At 44.8% G+C, this 18,084-nt stretch overlaps 1 protein-coding gene across 2 annotated transcripts; it reads left to right on the forward strand.

Moving 5' to 3' along the window:
- Positions 1 to 401: 401 nt before the first annotated feature.
- fmr1 (fragile X messenger ribonucleoprotein 1) lies at positions 402 to 15,205 on the forward strand. 2 transcript variants are annotated; one of them, XM_061235006.1, is made up of 16 exons: positions 402 to 542; positions 633 to 698; positions 1,858 to 1,910; positions 3,242 to 3,335; positions 3,864 to 3,935; positions 4,671 to 4,819; positions 5,268 to 5,361; positions 5,454 to 5,570; positions 7,397 to 7,567; positions 8,216 to 8,294; positions 8,393 to 8,505; positions 9,351 to 9,440; positions 10,137 to 10,332; positions 13,413 to 13,604; positions 14,157 to 14,239; positions 14,835 to 15,205. In XM_061235006.1, the coding sequence occupies exons 2-16, from the start codon at positions 648 to 650 to the stop codon at positions 15,015 to 15,017; spliced, it is 1,737 nt and encodes a 578-aa protein (XP_061090990.1). In that variant the 5' UTR covers positions 402 to 542; positions 633 to 647; the 3' UTR covers positions 15,018 to 15,205. The 2 variants fall into 2 exon arrangements, with proteins under 2 accessions (XP_061090990.1, XP_061090989.1); XM_061235005.1 differs by having other exon boundaries at positions 403 to 542; positions 3,242 to 3,344.
- The last annotated feature ends 2,879 nt before the right edge of the window (positions 15,206 to 18,084 follow it).

Here is an 18,084-nt window from a genome sequence, read left to right on the forward strand (position 1 = left end):
TGATATTGAGGGAAATCCATTGTCTTTTTTACAGCAGTATTTTCATGTCACAAAATGCCAACATTTTTGCTGTCGAGTAAGGGGCAGATGAACTACTGTAAACACACTAATCAGAGATAATGCTCTGAAATAAGCATTCAATATCTGGTAGTCTATTGTCTGATAAAATTATCATCACTATAGAAACCACTAACTGATGAACGACTCTGCTTCAACTAGACAATGTTCCTCACTTCAAGGAAAGCTAACACGTTTAATGTGTGCATCATTTGAGAAGCAAATTCTCGATTTGGTTGGAACTTCTGGAAGATCAGACCAGATTTCAAATTGTCTCTCAGTGGGATTTGAGTGCTGTATCGCTCAGAATGCTCAGAACTCGCGTTCTTGAGGCTAACCCTCATCACGTGACGAGTGAAATTGGGAGGCTCTTGTGTTTACATCAATGCACTCAGGAGCAGCTGGTGCGAACTGTCTATGTACGAGATATGAATGTTTCGCTTTCATTTCTTTAGAAAACTGGAAGTGCACTTCTTTACGCCTAGGTAAGAGGCATTGCCGAGGAGAAGGAGCGTCTATTGGGGGGGGATTTTCAAAGAACCGCGACAACATACTGTATTCCCGTTTGCATCTAGCTAATTGTTGCAGCCATGGAGGAGTTAGCCGTGGAGGTCCGGGGAACGAGTGGAGCATTTTACAAGGTATTTTGTCCGTTGGCTGAGCGAGGTCCGGTCGTTTATCGATCATGTTGTCATTTCCAGGCTCGCTGGCAGTTTCCCGAGGGCTCACCAATGCACCAACCAGCGTATTTTAATGTAACGTTGCACATTGACCACGCACGACACTAGCTTCTAAGAAACGCTAGGCCCAGATCCAAGTTGCTGCCGTCAAAGATATATGGCAAGCTAAAAAAGGTAGAAGACAAGGCCCAGCTACCGTGTAATGTTACGGATTCTTTGCGGAGATCAGCTTGTTAGCTTAGCTAACAGATTAGTTGCGAGCTAACTAACCTATCCATGCCGCTAGTTGGCCAACGCTTGCTTGCTCGTTTCCCATTTACGGGATGTTATCAAGTGGATAACGGTTAGCTAGCTAGCTGGCTTGCTAATTATTGTCTCACTATGCATCGTTGACATTGTATGCCTCCGTATTCATAGCAGCTAGCTTGCTACGTCAAGTTTATTATTAGCCGGATAGCTAGCAAGTTAATTTGCTAACTGGCTACGGTTAGATGATATGCATTACGTTATATGCGCTGAATTCCACGTGCATAGTTACATTCTTGGCTGTTCTTGAACGATAGATTGTTGGTATTTGCCCCACCCAATAAGGTGTAATCGATTACTGTCCTGCTACCTACAATTGCACATCTTTGTTGCTAGGTAGCCATGCGTGTGCACCCGTCTAAAGAAGCCAGCTAGCCAAAGTTATCTAAATATAGTAACTGTTTCTCTTTATCTAATGTATAGGCATGACGGCAAAATAAGACGTTGCGGATGACACCCCCTGTATCACACGTGTGGCTAGAACTTGCTAGGTGTTCTAGCAAACCCATTAACTATTGTATAAGTTATGAATATCCGCGACCCTAATTTGCTGGTTTGCACCTGTTTAGCTAGTTGTGTGCATAACATCCACGAATATTCACCGTTTTAGAACAATTGTGAACCCTTATCAGATATTCACAATACACACAGTGACCGTAAATATATAAGTCTAATATTTAATATCAGGCAGCTGTTAACGCGAAAGCTGTATGAATTTCAGAGAGGCTGGTGCTTTTGTCAATATGTGATTACTTCAATGCATTCCAGCACTTTTCGTTATGCGTGTTTACTAATTAGTCAGTGTTTCTTTCAGGCGTTTGTGAAGGACGTACACGAAGGTTCTGTTACTGTGACGTTTGAAAATAAGTAAGTATCAGTCGGCGTACGTTTCGCGGTTTTAAGTGAATGGTGCAAAACTAGACTGCATGAAGTATGTAAAACTAGATTACCGTTGAAAGTCCCCCAGAAGTGATATTCACTTATATGAGTTGTGTTGTTTAATGTTGTGCTAGAAATGAATGCAGATTTGCCCTTGATACTTCATAGCAGGTGTTTACATAGAATACACGGTTATGGGTGATTCCATGTCAACTCGACACACTTTTGGACCACATCGTCATGGATTTTAATGCGATTTGGCATGCCGATTAGTCTTTCCAAGAAACCACTGGAACCTTAATTACACCGCTTATACAAATGTGTAGCTGAGAACTAGACCATTACCAGGTGAACAAAACAATCAGACATATTTGAATTGATTGCTATAGATCGCAATAAGTGTGGGCAAAGTTATTTGACAACGGACTTAAAATCCCGTTAGTGAAAAATCTGCTGATTTTGAGTGTTCCGACACCAACCTGAAACTTAATTGTGGGCACTAGCAACTCACGGTCCTTGAAGGCTGAGACCCGCTGGTTTTCCACCCTACCTTTACCTGGGAGTTGGGTGTGAAGACAGTCCGGCCAAACAGTAGCACCAATTACCCAGGAGAAAAGAATACCAGGCTGGTTTTGGGCTCGAGGGCCACAGTTGATGATCCCTCCTTTATTGGTTATGTATCTGTGTGACAGTGGGGGGGAAAAATATGGAAAACCAGATGAAAATGTTTTTATTGGTAGCAAAATGGCAATGAAGTATGTTAAAACAAAATTAAAGTGAAAGAAACCCATAGATTGTGAAGTAGCTTTTTTTATGCTGTGTAGTGTATCTTATGTGTAAATATGTTATTTAATATGTCAATGCTCATTTTCTTTTCCCCTTTGTAATCGGTGCAATTTTTGGTCAGACTCCCAGTTAAAGGGAGTAATGCAAAACCACATGATGCTACTTGAGATAGGTAATGATATCACAGCAATGACTCAAATATCCAAGACCAAATTTTCTCCAGATGATGTTGACGTTTGATGTTTGGTGACAATGGTATCCATTTTGCAATATTGTTTTTTTTTTTTTTTCACAAATCAGATTTCTCACTCAAAACTCTTGTATTCTCTTTAATTTTGTTTGCAAACGATATGTTAACCCATATCCCCCAAATAGACAATCCAAGACGGGTGTAATTTCTGTTCTGTTAATCTCCATGAAGATGCGGTCCAAAAGTGTGTTGAGTTGACACGGAGTTACCCTTGTGCTAGCTGTCATGCATCGTAGTCTTCAGACAATGTGCCCTAATTTTAAAAAAAAACTTTCTCCCCAAGTTGGCAGCCGGAGCGACAGATCCCCTTTCACGATGTTCGATTTCCTCCACCGACTGGTTTTCAGAAAGAGATTAATGAAAGCGATGAAGTTGAGGTATGTGCTGTAAGTAATGGACAGGGACTTCCAACCTACAACTACATTGAACCCAGGGAGGAGCAATAATGCACTGTAACCAATTTAGGCCACATATGAGAGTAGTGCGGAAGAAAGGTTATTTTCTGTGAAACGCTGTTGTTGAAGAGAGGTCCATTAAAACGAAAAAATTTCATGAAGTGCTCCCAGAATTTTTCAAACATTGTGTTTTTATCTTTTTTGCATTTGTAGAAAAGATCACTGCCATTGTCCTTCTGAATACTGATATCATTTAAAAAAAAGACAAATAATCACGTAAAAAGACCTTTTAAGACCGACTAGTGAACAACAAACCACATATAGTACGGTGAATTAGGGGACCCTAATACCTGTATATGTCCAATATCCCTGGCAAACACGAAGATGAAAGCATTAAATTGTATTCAAAGGATGTCCAGCAGATTCTCTTTGTGTGAACTCTGGAATAGCACAGTATCATCCTCGCCTGTGCCAAGTTCAGATGAGAAACAGTGCCTGTTTTCCCCCCAGGTGTACTCCAGGGCCAATGACAAAGAGCCCTGCGGTTGGTGGCTGGCCAAAGTTAGGATGGTTAAGGGCGAGGTAAGCATCTGGCGATGACCGCCATGGATAAACCTGCCCATCAGGGGCCTGTGTATTTCACCGGATAACTGCACTGTGTAAAACCCGGAACCACTCTTTACTTCAGTCCATGTTCCAGATTTCAGAGTATTCCGGCTTTTACTCAGTTATCCGGCTAATGTTGCTGTAAGACTAGAACAAGGTTTTCCTGCACAAAAAGTTTTTTTGCATTTTTGGTCTGGTGGATCACAATGTAATGATTCGACTGTTGCAACATCTATCTGCATACCTTCGTCTGAGTGAGGGCATCATTTGAACAGTATATTAATTTTTCTTCTGATGGTGTACTCTGGAATACTGCTTTATTTGCATGTGGGAAAGTCCTGGCTTCTGCAGTACTTGCCTCTGTATGCAAAGATGAAGATTTATTAGCCTCGATAAATTTAATGCATAACACATAATTATGTCTGGCCAGTGTATTTACTGCGCTTTCACTAAGATGACCAGGCCTAGTTTATTCTTGCACATTATTTTCTGTAGGAATGCAACACTGCCCCACCATATATTTTGAAGCATGTCATTCCTCAGAATAAAAAAAATATACATTTTGTTATCCGTCTTACCCTTCATGTGTGATATAGCTGTCCTACAGGGAATTTTAGAAATTTTGTGATGAATGGTCAAGTGTGGTCAATGATTTGAGAAACGCCGAATGTTGTGCATGTCGGTGACGCGCGTTCCTCGTTTTTCCCTCAGTTTTATGTAATAGAGTATGCAGCCTGCGATGCCACCCTCAATGAAATCGTCACATTAGAGAGGCTACGGCCCGTGAACCCAAACAAGCCGGCCACGAAAAACACCTTCCTCAAAGTCAGACTGGACGTCCCGGAGGACCTGCGGCAAATGTGAGTGCTGCCCCCCTCCCCTCGTCTCACAGGAGCCGTTTTGGCTCTTTCCAGGGGCCGCCGAATCCCACCGTTTTAATGCTTTTCTCATGTCACCGCGCCTGTGAGCTGTGTGCATTGGTGCAGTCTCACTTCATTGCTCATGTAATGTGTCTTCCCTCCAGGATGTGTGTTTCAGATTTTTCTTTACACAGCTCACATGTATACATAGGGAGTGGCTTTCTGTGCTAGGCACACCACCCACACACCCAGAATCCCGTACAAAATACACCACCAACACGCACAATCCCATACAAAACACACCACTCACACACACAGAATCCTATACAAGGCACACCACCCATACGCACAGAATCCCATACAAGAAAACCCCCTACATTGATTATTTCTAGATTCTTAATGTAATTGGTTTTATAATTTACCCCATTTTTTTCTTCTCTTCTGTAAGGTGCGCGAAAGATTCGGCGCATAAGGATTTCAAGAAGGCCGTGGGGGCGTTCAACGTGACGTACGACACAGACAAAAAGCAGCTGGTTATCCTGGTGCGTTGCGCAGCTTGCCGCGTTTTACGTGAATTCGCTCCTGGTGGTTTCCGTGTCTTCACGGCCGCGCGTCCCCTTTGCTCTCTCTGCAGTCCGTCAACGAGGTGACCGCCAAGCGGGCCACCATGGTGAGCGACATGCACTTCAGGAGCCTGCGCACGAAACTGTCTCTGATGCTGCGCAACGAGGAGGCCAGCCGGCAGCTGGAGGTATGAGCGGGGGTCAGGGGTCAGGGGGTCAGGCACTGCTGTCATAGGAATGAGAGCAGAATGCCTCTCATCAACAAATTTTGTTATGTTTTCCAATGTAGATTATGGGTCTCAGTCCATATCCGTGTATACACTTAATATTAGTGCAACCTGGGCCCTGTAGACTTGGGTTCTGACAATGTCTGCTGCAGAGGAACATTACTTGCCTGGTTCAAGCAGCGATAGGGTGAGTTGAAGTTGGCCAGGGCTACTGCTGCCTTAGCGTCTCCTATACTCCTAACTATAATGCCAGATGCCCCTAGGCTAACTTGTTATCCATCAGCAATATCTCTGCCAATAGGACGGAGTTTGAGGATGTAAAATAAGTAATAAAAAATATATAATAAAAAAAAAAGTATAAGTTTGAAGCCCAAGGAGCTTCCTTCCCTCTGGGTGGAATGGAAGGCAGCTGCTGATGATTTATAAGATGTGCATACCTCTTCACAGGCGTTTGTTCTTCTATGCATTTGTATAAAGTCTGTCTAGCTACGTTACTAAGCTTGCCTATTTTACTAATCTGTCTATTAGTTCACTAGTTGTAAATGCCGCTGCCTTCCAGTCCTCCCTGAGGGAAGGAAAGCACCTCAGGCATGTTTCAGCTGCGCTAGTGCTGAAGTGTAGTGAGCGTGTGAACGTGTGGTGATCTAGAGCGTGTGAACGTGTGGTCATTTAGAGCGTGTGTATGTGAGGACATCCAGAGCATGTGAACGTGTGGGCATCCAGGGCGTGTGAACGTGTGGGCATCCAGGGCGTGTGAACGTGTGGTCATCTAGAGCGTGTGAACGTGTGGTCATCCAGAGCGTGTGAACGTGTGGTCATCCAGAGCGTGTGAACGTGTGGTCATCCAGAGCGTGTGAACGTGTGGTCATCCAGAGCGTGTGAACGTGTGGTCATCTAGAGCGTGTGAACGTGTGGTCATCTAGAGCGTGTGAACGTGTGGTCATCTAGAGCGTGTCTATGTGAGGACATCCAGAGCGTGTGAACGTGTGGTCATCCAGAGCGTGTGAACGTGTGGACATCCAGAGCGTGTGAACGTGTGGTCATCCAGAGTGTGTGAACGTGTGGTCATCCAGAGTGTGTGAACGTGTGGTCATCCAGAGTGTGTGAACGTGTGGTCATCCAGAGTGTGTGAACGTGTGGACATCTAGAGCGTGTGAACGTGTGGTCATCCAGAGCGTGTGTATGTGAGGACATCCAGAGCGTGTGAACGTGTGGTCATCCAGAGCGTGTGAACGTGTGGACATCTAGAGCGTGTGAACGTGTGGTCATCCAGAGCGTGTGTATGTGAGGACATCCAGAGCGTGTGAACGTGTGGTCATCCAGAGCGTGTGAACGTGTGGTCATCCAGGGCGTGTGAACGTGTGGTCATCCAGGGCGTGTGAACGTGTGGTCATCCAGGGCGTGTGAACGTGTGGTCATCCAGGGCGTGTGAACGTGTGGTCATCCAGGGCGTGTGAACGTGTGGTCATCCAGGGCGTGTGAACGTGTGGTCATCCAGAACGTGCGAACGTGTGGTCATCTAGAGCGTGTGAACGTGTGGTCATCCAGAGTGTGTGAACGTGTGGTCATCCAGATCGTGTGATCGTGTGGTCATCCAGAGCGTGTGAACGTGTGGTCATCCAGGGCGTGTGAACGTGTGGTCATCCAGAACGTGCGAACGTGTGGTCATCTAGAGTGTGTGAACGTGTGGTCATCCAGATCGTGTGAACGTGTGGTCATCCAGAGCGTGTGGTCATCCAGAGCGTGTGAACGTGTGGACATCCCCAGCGTGTGATCTGTGTCCACAGAGCTCCCGGCAGCTGGCGTCCCGTTTCCACGAGCAGTTTGTGGTTCGAGACGACCTGATGGGGCTGGCCATCGGTACGCACGGGGCCAACATCCAGCAGGCCCGGAAGGTTCCTGGGGTCACCACCATCGACCTGGACGAGGAGACCTGCACCTTCCACATCTACGGAGAGGTAGGACCTGCCGGGACCTTACGTTAACACTGCCTGCCTACAGCAGGCTACGCCTCCACATACTGTTTGCACCCTGCAGACGGCGGCCCTTGTAGTCAAATGGGAGCGCATCTGCATGATGTTTCCATCTGCTTTCCATGAACCGCCCAAACGGTTTCCAGTATGAGGTTTCCAGTATGAGGCTCATCCTATGCTTTGCCCGATTTACTGAAAATGCTGTCTGTCTTGGCAGTATGAGAGAACAAGTGTACATATATTGGACTGTACATGCTAACAAGTGTACCTCTTATTGGACTTTACATGCCAACAGGTGTATATTTATTGGAGTTAGTGTGAGTGCGCACATTGGGGTTAGAACTGCAAACTCCCTTTCCTTGATTTGAATCCCGTTAGGTTAGGTCGAAGAAGGGTTCAGCCAGGGATGGGAGCAGTATATGTGCGTGTCACGCGTGTCTAAATGAAGCTCTGATACTCCTCTGTGTCATCAAAGTCAATTCATCTGTAATGGTCTCCTTTATTTTCCTTTTGTGCCTAATGTAGTTTAGCACTTGAAGTCTGCAGGCTCTCTGAAAATGGTTTGTACTCGAACCCCGTTTTCTGCTCCGCTGACCTTCCTGCATCTCTTCTGAATGTGTCATTGGATTGTAGGACCAAGAGGCCGTACGGAAGGCCAGAAGCTTCCTTGAGTTTTCTGAAGATGTTATCAAAGTGCCCAGGAATTTAGTGGGTAAGCGAGAGAGAGGATGAGAAGAGCATAACTATGCATTAACCTTTCCCTCCGCCTTCTGAACCTGAATCGTCCGTTTTTATTCCTTCTCCGTCAAGGTAAAGTCATCGGTAAAAACGGAAAACTCATCCAGGAGGTGGTGGATAAATCGGGAGTGGTGAGGGTGAGGATCGAGGCGGAGAACGACAAGAAGCCCCCGCCTCAGGATGAGGTGAGATGGGTCTTTTTACAGATGTGTTCTAAATGTGTTCCTTAGCTTTTATACCGCAGGTGCCCAGGGACACGGGGTGGGATATGACTCATCCCACTTAAACACTGCCTTTTGCTGTGCCGATAAGCTCTGCAGTCTGGGATGAAATCCCGTCTGTACCATTGTGGCTGTGGCTGGTAGCTTAATTGGCCATAGCATTGCACGGACAGGGATTCTTGGATTCTTCCCTTCAGCGCGATCCCGGCTTACCCAAAATGTTCTCACAATGTGACTGGAATGTTTTGTCAGTGTTTAATGTTGCCACTATTTAGCGTTAAATTGTGGGAAGGTTTTGTGTTAGCTGGGGTTCTCCTCTCATTTTGCAAGAGAGTCTGCTCTTGTCAGACGTGAGCCTGCAGTCCATGGTTCCAAACCGCACATGGACTACAGAATCCAGTGGACAGACTACACTGCTGAGCTTAAAGCTGTAACATTTGTATTTGTATTTTTTTTTTAGAATGCCACAGTTTGCTTTGTGCATTTTGACTATAGATTTGGTAGAGTGCAGAAGAGTCAACCTGTTGTTCTGTGCTTGTGAGCATTGAGACTCTTGTGTGGGGGGAAAGGCAGTCTGATGGGCGCACAGACTGTCAGCACTCTCCAGAGTCGGCAGCAGGGCCCTATAAGAGCTTGCTTGTACATACTTTGTGAATTGGACGTTCCAGATTTGGAGATGCGAAAACGTATACATGTATTCATATCTGCTGGAGCTCAGAAGGGCTGAGCAGGAAATGTCTTGGCAGTCGCCCCTCTCCCCCCTTGCTGTGAAACTTCTCTCCCTGACTTCATTCTCCGTTCCCCCTCAGCTGGGCATGGTGCCGTTTGTGTTCGTGGGAACAAAGGAGAGCATCTCGAACGCACGCGTGCTGCTCGACTACCATCTCAATTACCTGAAGGTGAGTGAGAGACTCGGTCTGTTCACCACTGCTGTGGTGTCTGACCCACAGTAGATGGAGAAACTCGCTTCATTTCAAAGTAGTTTAGAGTCTGATATATTTCACATTCCAGGGATCTACAGTGCCCCTGTTTTAGGAGCATTTGCTCCTGAGAATTAATGTGTGCTATCTGGAGAAATAGTTTAGCACAGCTCTTCTAATTAGGATGCATTAGCATGCTCCTAAATGGTTCAACTTAGGAGCACATTCAGTATGCACCTTGGAAAGAAATGTCAGCATGTAGCTCTGTATGTATTAATTTTGCTCAAATATAATGGTACAGATGAGCCTGTATGCTTCCGGGTGCACTGTCTGGTACATGTTTAAAGGCCTGAACTGTAGGATGCCTTAAATGAACCCTTTCAACCCAATGAAGCCCAATATGAAGTGGCTCCACCCACATCCCGGTTTGTAAAGACAAACTTTAAGGCTTTGTCTGTTGGTTATAACACAATAGAGGCTCCAAACCATAGTACAGCAGTCATTTTGCTTAGTTTAAAAGGTATAAGGGTGAGTGTGCCATGGGACACTCTTGCGACTGAAAGGGTGAAATGGAGGCTTTGTGGCGGCACGTGCTGTGTTGGGACCGTGGGTGAGCGGGACCTGTAGGGTGACGTCCCCCCCCCCCCCCCCCCCCTCCCCTCCCCTCCCGCACAGGAAGTGGACCAGCTGCGGATGGAGCGGCTGCAGATCGACGAGCAGCTCCGGCAGATCGGGGGCGGCCCACGGACCTCGGCGGGGCGCCCCGACAAAGAGAAGGGCTTCACCGCGGACGACAGCATGGGGCCCTCCAGAGGGGGGAAGCCCTTCGGCCGGGGAGGGCGTGGTCGACGTGGCCCCACTTTTGCGTCAGGTAGGAGGGGGCGTGGACCGAGGCTGCCAATCGGGGGCCAAACATTCACCCAATCAGGGCTTTTCAAATGAAGCTGTTATCAGACCGGCACGGCAAAGGTTAGCTTTGAAACGTGCGTCTTATACCTGCGGCACGTTCAATCAGAAAAATGTTTTCTCTGAACGATATGTTTCCTCCCAACGGTGTGCAGCCTTTTGCGACAGGATTTAAGATAAGTTTGCTCCCGTTTAGTGGGTATGTCGGGGGTGTAGCCCAACTCAATAATGATGTAGGCGTATGCTTTAAAGCCCGGTGAATGACTTCTCCGAGGCCATAAGGGCCCACTCTTTGCAACAGGATGTTCAGCGCGCCACTGTTTAAATTAATCGTAGCAACATGTTTGTCAGGGCTGAACGTGGCCCTGTGTTTTCAGTTGGGGCTTCGCTGCCCCCTGGGTGTAATTGGATGTACTGCAGAGGGTACCTGACCAGACTTGATATCGAATGACTATCCATAGATTTGGGAAAATATTTGAAAATAAAAAACCACCTTTTGTAACTTATGATGGGGGTCCCTGGATCAGAAAAGGCTGAAAAGCCCTGGGCGTATATCTTTCAAAATGAAAGTGTTATGAATACTTGTAAATACTTGTAAATGTACTTGTGATAGTGGTCATGTTAACATGTTGTTGAAGACATGCAGATAAGAGAAGACTCAAAACATGAATGCTGAAAAGGACCAGTTATTAGACCAGTGTTTCCCAACTCCAGTCCTCGGGACCAACATGCCAGAAGGTTTTTGTTGTAACCAGTAACTCACACACCTGATTTAATGATTGAACCAATCAAACCACAAAAATGCCCTTGATTAGTTAAATCAGGTGTGTGAGCTACTGGTTACAACAAAAACCTTCTGGCAAGTGGGTCCCGAGGACTGGAGTTGGGAAACACTGTATTAGACCTATTTAAAAACTTAATGTGGAAAAAGCACTTTTTTTTTTCTCTCTCTCTCCCCCAAGCACAATGTGTGCGTGTCGTTATTCTCAACTTTATTTGTAACCAGAAGATTTGCATTTGGATCTGTGTGGAGACACGGTTCTTGTGCCCTGAAGTTAAGCGCCGAATGATTTCTTTTCGTGTAAATTAGGTTGTGTAACTTCTGGGCTATTATTACCCTCGGTACCAGTCTCTGCCAAGTGACGGATTGTCCAAGTGAAATTCTTAGGAATAAAAATAAATTCAGCCTAGCCTGATCATCTGGTAATGAGGAGACTTGTGACGAATTTAGATGTTCAATTTAAGGCCAGTATTGAAATATTTATTTCTGTCACAGAGTTGCAAATGTATTTCCAGGTCAAAGTACTACAGAGTTGTATTTATCATGTCTTAGGAAATCGTTGTGTCCCAGATATAATATCCCGGGGGTATCATTACTGTCTTTTATTAGCTGCAGCTAATTAAATAAATGTTTACTCCCAGATTAAGTCTGACTTGGTTGATAGTTTGTTTGGGAATGATGAAATCGAAATTTCTCTCTTGTACAGTATAGGCTGGAAGTTTTGAAAAGGCATCCAGGGCACTCAGATTTCGGTGGATAGTTCAGGTCTTTATTTTCCGACCGTGAAGATTGAGTGATTTAGTCTTCATGGCATAATCATGTAATAGGAATATTCTGACCTTAACATCACCTGATTGGTGCCAGCATGCATCTGACAGCCAGAGAACAAATGAACGGTTTGATTTGATTTGAGGACTTGGATCTAGACTGCGTATTATGCTTATCATTTTCATCCAATAAATCAAGGTCAAATTATAGGTGACTTGGTGTATTTCAGGAGATAGCTCAGGTTTATTTGTCTGGGATAGGCCTTGGTGATTGGATGCGCTCTGATTGGTAAAGCAATGGCCCAGTGGATTGGTCCATTTTCTCTTAAGCCTCTTTTATAGACTGTATGAATGACCTCCTGAGATGACAGGTTGATGACTTGTGTTTTGTGACAGTCGATGCTCGTGAATTCAGTGGTAGTACAACCAGACCTCAGAAAATTTTGGAAATGTCATTTTTGAATTCAAACTCGTCTAACAAGTTGAAGTATTCAAATGTGTTTGAAGTTTTAATATTCATGCAAGAAACAAATATTAATAGGTATTTAAAGGTACAATAGGTACGAGTCTAGGTCTATGATCAAGAGAGGAATTGCAGCAACAAACACCCTCAATCCACAACACTGATTAACCCTCCCCCTTCTCTGTGAACACGCTGAGGTTGAAACAACAATGTTTTGGTACAGAGTGTCAGCCATCAATTTAAGGGCTCTGGACACAGGCAGAGGGTTAGTCAACATGGCAGTTGAGCATTTTTTAATGATAGGAAGGGATTTACAATGGCCTTATTGTAATAATGTTTTAACACAAAGATCTTACCTATTGTGTACCTTCAAATGAAATCTCCTGAAAGAAGAAATTAAGCTATTAAAACCTTATGTAATGTATTCATTAGTTTTAACACTTTAGTGCATAATTACAAGTTCACTTACTGCAAATACTACAGGATGTTTCAGGATAATTACAAATGTGGAGCAGAAAATGTAACATACAGTAGAATTGAAATGGTTTTTAAAATTAGATTTCTGGAATTTGTATTCAAATAGCTTTGGGGGAAAACAACTTTCTGGGATTTGTATTCACATGCTTCCTTCACTGTGAAATGACATTTAATTTTAATGCATCGTTGCATTCTGATTCATGAATGTAATAGTTATTTGGTAATGGTGGTTTTCTCAAATAATTTTCACGTAGGTTCGAAGCTACATTTGTCCTCAATGATAAATGGACTGCATTTATCAGCAACTGGGGCTACACTGTTAATGCCTCTCTTTCACCCATTCAAACACACGCACACCGACCGTGAAAGCCTGTGGTGCAAGGTGCCAGCCAGCTCGTCAGGACCGATTGGGTTTTGGGTGTCTTGCTCAGGGACACTTCGACACACCCAGGGCGGGGGGGGGGGGATCTGCCAGGTCTGGAGATCACTGCTCCTGCCCCCCGAGCTGATGTCGTCCTGGGCCTGGATGTAACTGAAATGGTCTTAAATCCCTCCAGGCACCAACTCGGAGGCGTCCAACGCGTCGGAGACCGAGTCCGATCACAAGGACGAGCTGAGCGACTGGTCCCTGGCCCCCACCGATGAGGAGGGGGGCGGGGGGTACCCCCGGCGGGGCGACGGCCGGAAGAGAGGCGCGGGTCCTCGAGGACGAGGAGGTAGAGGCAGGGGAGGAGGAGGAGGATACAAAGGTTAGTGCCGCAGACGCCTAGCAGTTTACCGCTGACTGTAAACTCGTACAACCACAAGATCTCATTCATTACGGGCAGAAAGGTAGAAATCCGGTCACACTCGGGTACCTTCTTGAATTGGCATTAACTAGTGTAGTTACTGATGAACAGGAGTGATGATGTACAAATGCATTAACCATGGCTTAACTTCATTTGTTAATGTATTTTAACTAGTAGCTATTGCATTTGTTGCATGCATATACAACCTTAGGATAGACCGATAATAAGTTGGATTCAAACTTGTTTTTATTGTTTACTGAGAGAACTGAGTGCTTCTGAAGTGTTGCTAGGTTACAGGTTTACGATATTTCTGATACAATGAATCAGCCGTAAATAAGGTGGTTTGGTTTTGCTAAGTTAGGAGTGACTTGTCACTCCTTTGAATGTCTCTCAGCCATTCACATTGCGAGGTTTGTACTAACCGTTTGTACAATATCAGTTATGTATCCAAGAAGGGGAATATTTATCTGCTTGTGCTGAAGTGCCATCTGTCTGTGGCGTTTTCTCTGTTAGGAGCTGAGGAGATGCAGTGGAATGAATCTCGCTCACGCAACCCCAGAGACACAAAGCCACGGCCACAGGAAGACTCTCTGCAGGTAAAACACAGCTACTGCTCGATCTGCTCAACACTGAACACGAGCCTGCAGTTACAGCGGGCCACCACAGGGTGTCAGCGTTTACCTAAAAAAGAAGAGCGAGAAACCAGGGCTACTACAGTTCAGGGTTCTAAATGAAATCAGCACTTAATTCTGTGTCTCATGACATTAGATAATGTCCAGTTTGTTTCATGTTCCGTGTGTCACGAAAATCTAATTTTCCTGCACGCATCATTTGAGATCTTTCAGAAACAAGCTCAGTTCAAGATTTCACTGTTTTTAAAAAGTATTCGGACATTCAGCCCTTAACAGGATTTACTTACAACTTTTCAAGCTTTTAGAATTTTTTTTTTTTTTTTTTTAAACCAGCATTGCATAACCTGTCTGAAATATCTCAGTGCGTAACTAAATCTGAGCAGCCGGCTTAATATGTCTTTGTTACTTACATAGGCTTTCCAAACGAACCGCTTAAGCAAAATGCCCTGAATGTCGGTCAACAAACGCGAAGGTTTGTGTGATCGAGTGCGACAGGGTCACAGCTCCCTGGCTCTAGAACCTTCCGTCCCGTGCCTCACCGGTTCCCTCCCCTCCGCAGATCCGGATCGACGGGAACAACGAGCGCAGCGTCCACACCAAGGGCCCCGGCGGCGGGGCGGGGGACGGGGCCGCGGCGGGGAACGGGGCCAGCCGCCAGCGGCCCATCAAAGAGCGAGGGATGAAGAAGGAGAAACAGGAGGGCCCCGACGGGCCCCAGGCCCTGGTGAACGGGGTGTCGTAGGCGAGGCCCCCCCCCAGCACCACCCCACCTCCCCCTCCCCAAGCCACAGTCTCCTCTGCTGTTCCATCAACTCAGACGCTTCATCATTAGAGACACGTTAGGCCAAAGACCTGGGGCGGTAGGGCTGTCGCCAGACGCGCTAAATAAGCACACTTTGCAGACCGTGTCGAGAGCATTCTCTTCTGCAGCAGGTAGGGAGGGAGGGAGGGAGGCGTGGTTCACTGTACCGGTACAGGGGCGGAGCTTCTAAAGGTCGGGGGGGTCAAGGCGAGGTCGGGGAGTGGACAGGAAGACGAGCAGAAGTTGCAGTTTTTTTTTTGTAAATGAATTTCTAGACAACTACCTATCAAACGAGCTGTGGGGGGGAAAAAAATATAAAACGAGAAAAAAAATCGAATAAAAAGTGTATTCTAGGAGGATAGGTTCTCATTCATGTGTGTCGCGTAACATCGAAGAGACGTCCGTTTTCACCTTCGAAGGTTTCGTTCATAAGCGCTCGAGGCCTACGTTGTTGGCACTTAACATGGCGTACGTGCGTAACCGACATGGCGTAAGTCGCATACCCCACAACAATGTGAAGTCACAGCCGTTGTATCATTAGCAAAAAATGTAAAAACAAAAAAAAACAAAAACGAAGAAAAAAACGACAAAAAAAAAAAAAGAAAAATGAGAGAAACTCCTGTCTGATCTGTGCCTTTAAACTAGTGTGGACAGTATCGTAATTGGATGTCTATATCAGGGAAGAAGACATGGAAAACACTAATGTAAAATACTGAAATATAGAGAAGTTGTTCATTCAGCAAAAGAGAAAAAAAGAGTTTCTTCTCTTGGAGAATGCATGCATTTCTTTACCTTTTTTATTTTGGTTGGGGGAAAAAACAGGATTTCTGCCTGGTAAATGGTAAGACATTTATTTCCTTTTCATGCACTGATATCTAGAATAGTGGTGAGAGAACGGTTTACTTTTCGGAAGGGGGGGGGGGGGGGATTTTGGATGGAAGAACTGAATACGGCTTTGCAGTTATGGGGGAATTATTAATTATTATAAAATGCATTATACAACACAATGATGTAAGACATGGCCGATACATATACAGTACATGTGATTGTAAGAATGTGTTCTTTATTGCTTTCCTTTCATAGAATACTGTTCATAGGCACTGCGGCCCTGGGCAGACAGGAATCTGGTTGTTATTTATAAGACTAGATCATTTCATAGGAGGAAGTGTATTATATTTGGATATTTAAAAAAAAAAAAAAAAAAAAAAAAAAAGATTAAAAAAAAAAAGCTGTGTGGACATTCTTGAATCTACTTCTGTCTTATGAGGGTGTTGTACAATGTTATTTTGTTAAACAGAAGAACCACTAAGCGGAGCTGGTCATTTGAGTATGTGGAATGCTTGACTGCCTAACTGTACAGTGATCCTCTGTCCCCACCCCCCATCACCCCGCCCCCCCATGCCAAAGCTATTAAGTGACAAGTTTTTTTTTTTGTTGTTGTTGTTTCTTTTTTCTTTTTTTAAGAATATTAGAGTTCAGCTTTTGTTTTGCAGTCTATACAGAGCTTATATAGAGGACACATCTCTGTTCTGATCTCACTGGCGAATTCATCATCGTCGTTTCTCCGTGGCTGTTCTCGTTTTGAATTCGTCATTGAAAATAACGTTCAGCAAACCGGTTGAGACCGGATGAAACCGCAAAGCACTTTTTTTACATACCGTACTTTTCTCTCATTGTTTAAACTTTGCCGCTGTTGTTTTTTCGGTATCAAACTTTCAAACGTGCGCCTCTAATCAATTTCGCATTACCCGCCACAGTTATTTTACAGCAGGATATGATAATAAGCAGAATGTTATGTGTGTGTTCTTCTGCAGATGGCATATGCTGTCACCACTGCAGATGTTGCTGAGTACCAGTCTACTTTGCGGCTTAATATTTCTATAGGAGATGCATAAGGGAGCGATGAGATTTAGTTCTATATTAACCATATGTCTTATCTGATTGGCGCTTGTGCATAATGTGTTAGTTTACATGTGAGAGGACTTGAGGCTGTTCTAATCCCGCAACCATAGACCCACTGTGAGGTTAGGCTTTTTATTTATTTGTATACATTTCTCAGCTGCAGACCTTTTACTGTATGCTAGCAGTTGGACTAACCCACCATTTCTCTACATGTTACTGTACCTGTCTAATATCTTGGAGAAACCAATGCTCTTATGTCGAGATACTGACCTCCGCTTCTCATAGCTTAGACAGCAAATGAGCCTAATTTTTATTTCTCTGAGAATTCGGAGGTAATGAGGTATAACTATAGTTGACTATGAATAAACTAATTGTGAAGACAAGCTAATGATCAACCCGTCTCTGTTAGTACAAGATTTGACACGGGGTCAGTTTTTGTGCAACGAATTTGGCGAGTGGAACCTTCTTATGTGGAACAGTCTTGCGTTGGAGGCCTGCCCATTTTTAAAACCGGCAAAAAAAAAGACCAATCAATTGGGTTTCAGATGCCTTTAGCGAACGTTTTTACCGTTCAGCGGTGCCAGTTTCTCGGACCAAGTCGACAAGTGTGTTTTTTAACGAAGAAGGTAACCTCAAAGTCACAGCATAGCGCGGCTCCTCTCGGTGGCGGTAAAGCTACAGCCGCCCACGGCGAAAACCGTTTACGCTCAGTATTTTAATTACGCGCACGTCTGACGCCGAACCTAAAGCGTGCAGGCGTCGCGTCTCACTGCAGTCTGTCCCGAACAGACACCAGACATATAACATGTTGCCAAACAGACTGATTTCTAGTTATTTATTTTGGGAATGTACATGAACTTAAGGTAATAAAATGTTTGTTGCACACACCATAGGCTTTCATGGTTTAAAACATAACTGAAAACAGCATTACTGTAGATACTGAACCAGGGTGGGCTGACCGTGTACGTCACTGCACATAGGGCAATATCTCCTCTGTACATATTAGTGGAACAGATTGGGGTTTATGTTGACATTGTTTGGTTATAGTGCAATATATTTTGTATGCAAGCAGTTTCAATAAATAAAGGTTGATCTTCCTCTGCTT

Source organism: Conger conger, chromosome 3, assembly GCF_963514075.1.
Source record: "Conger conger chromosome 3, fConCon1.1, whole genome shotgun sequence".
NCBI lineage: Eukaryota > Metazoa > Chordata > Actinopteri > Anguilliformes > Congridae > Conger > Conger conger.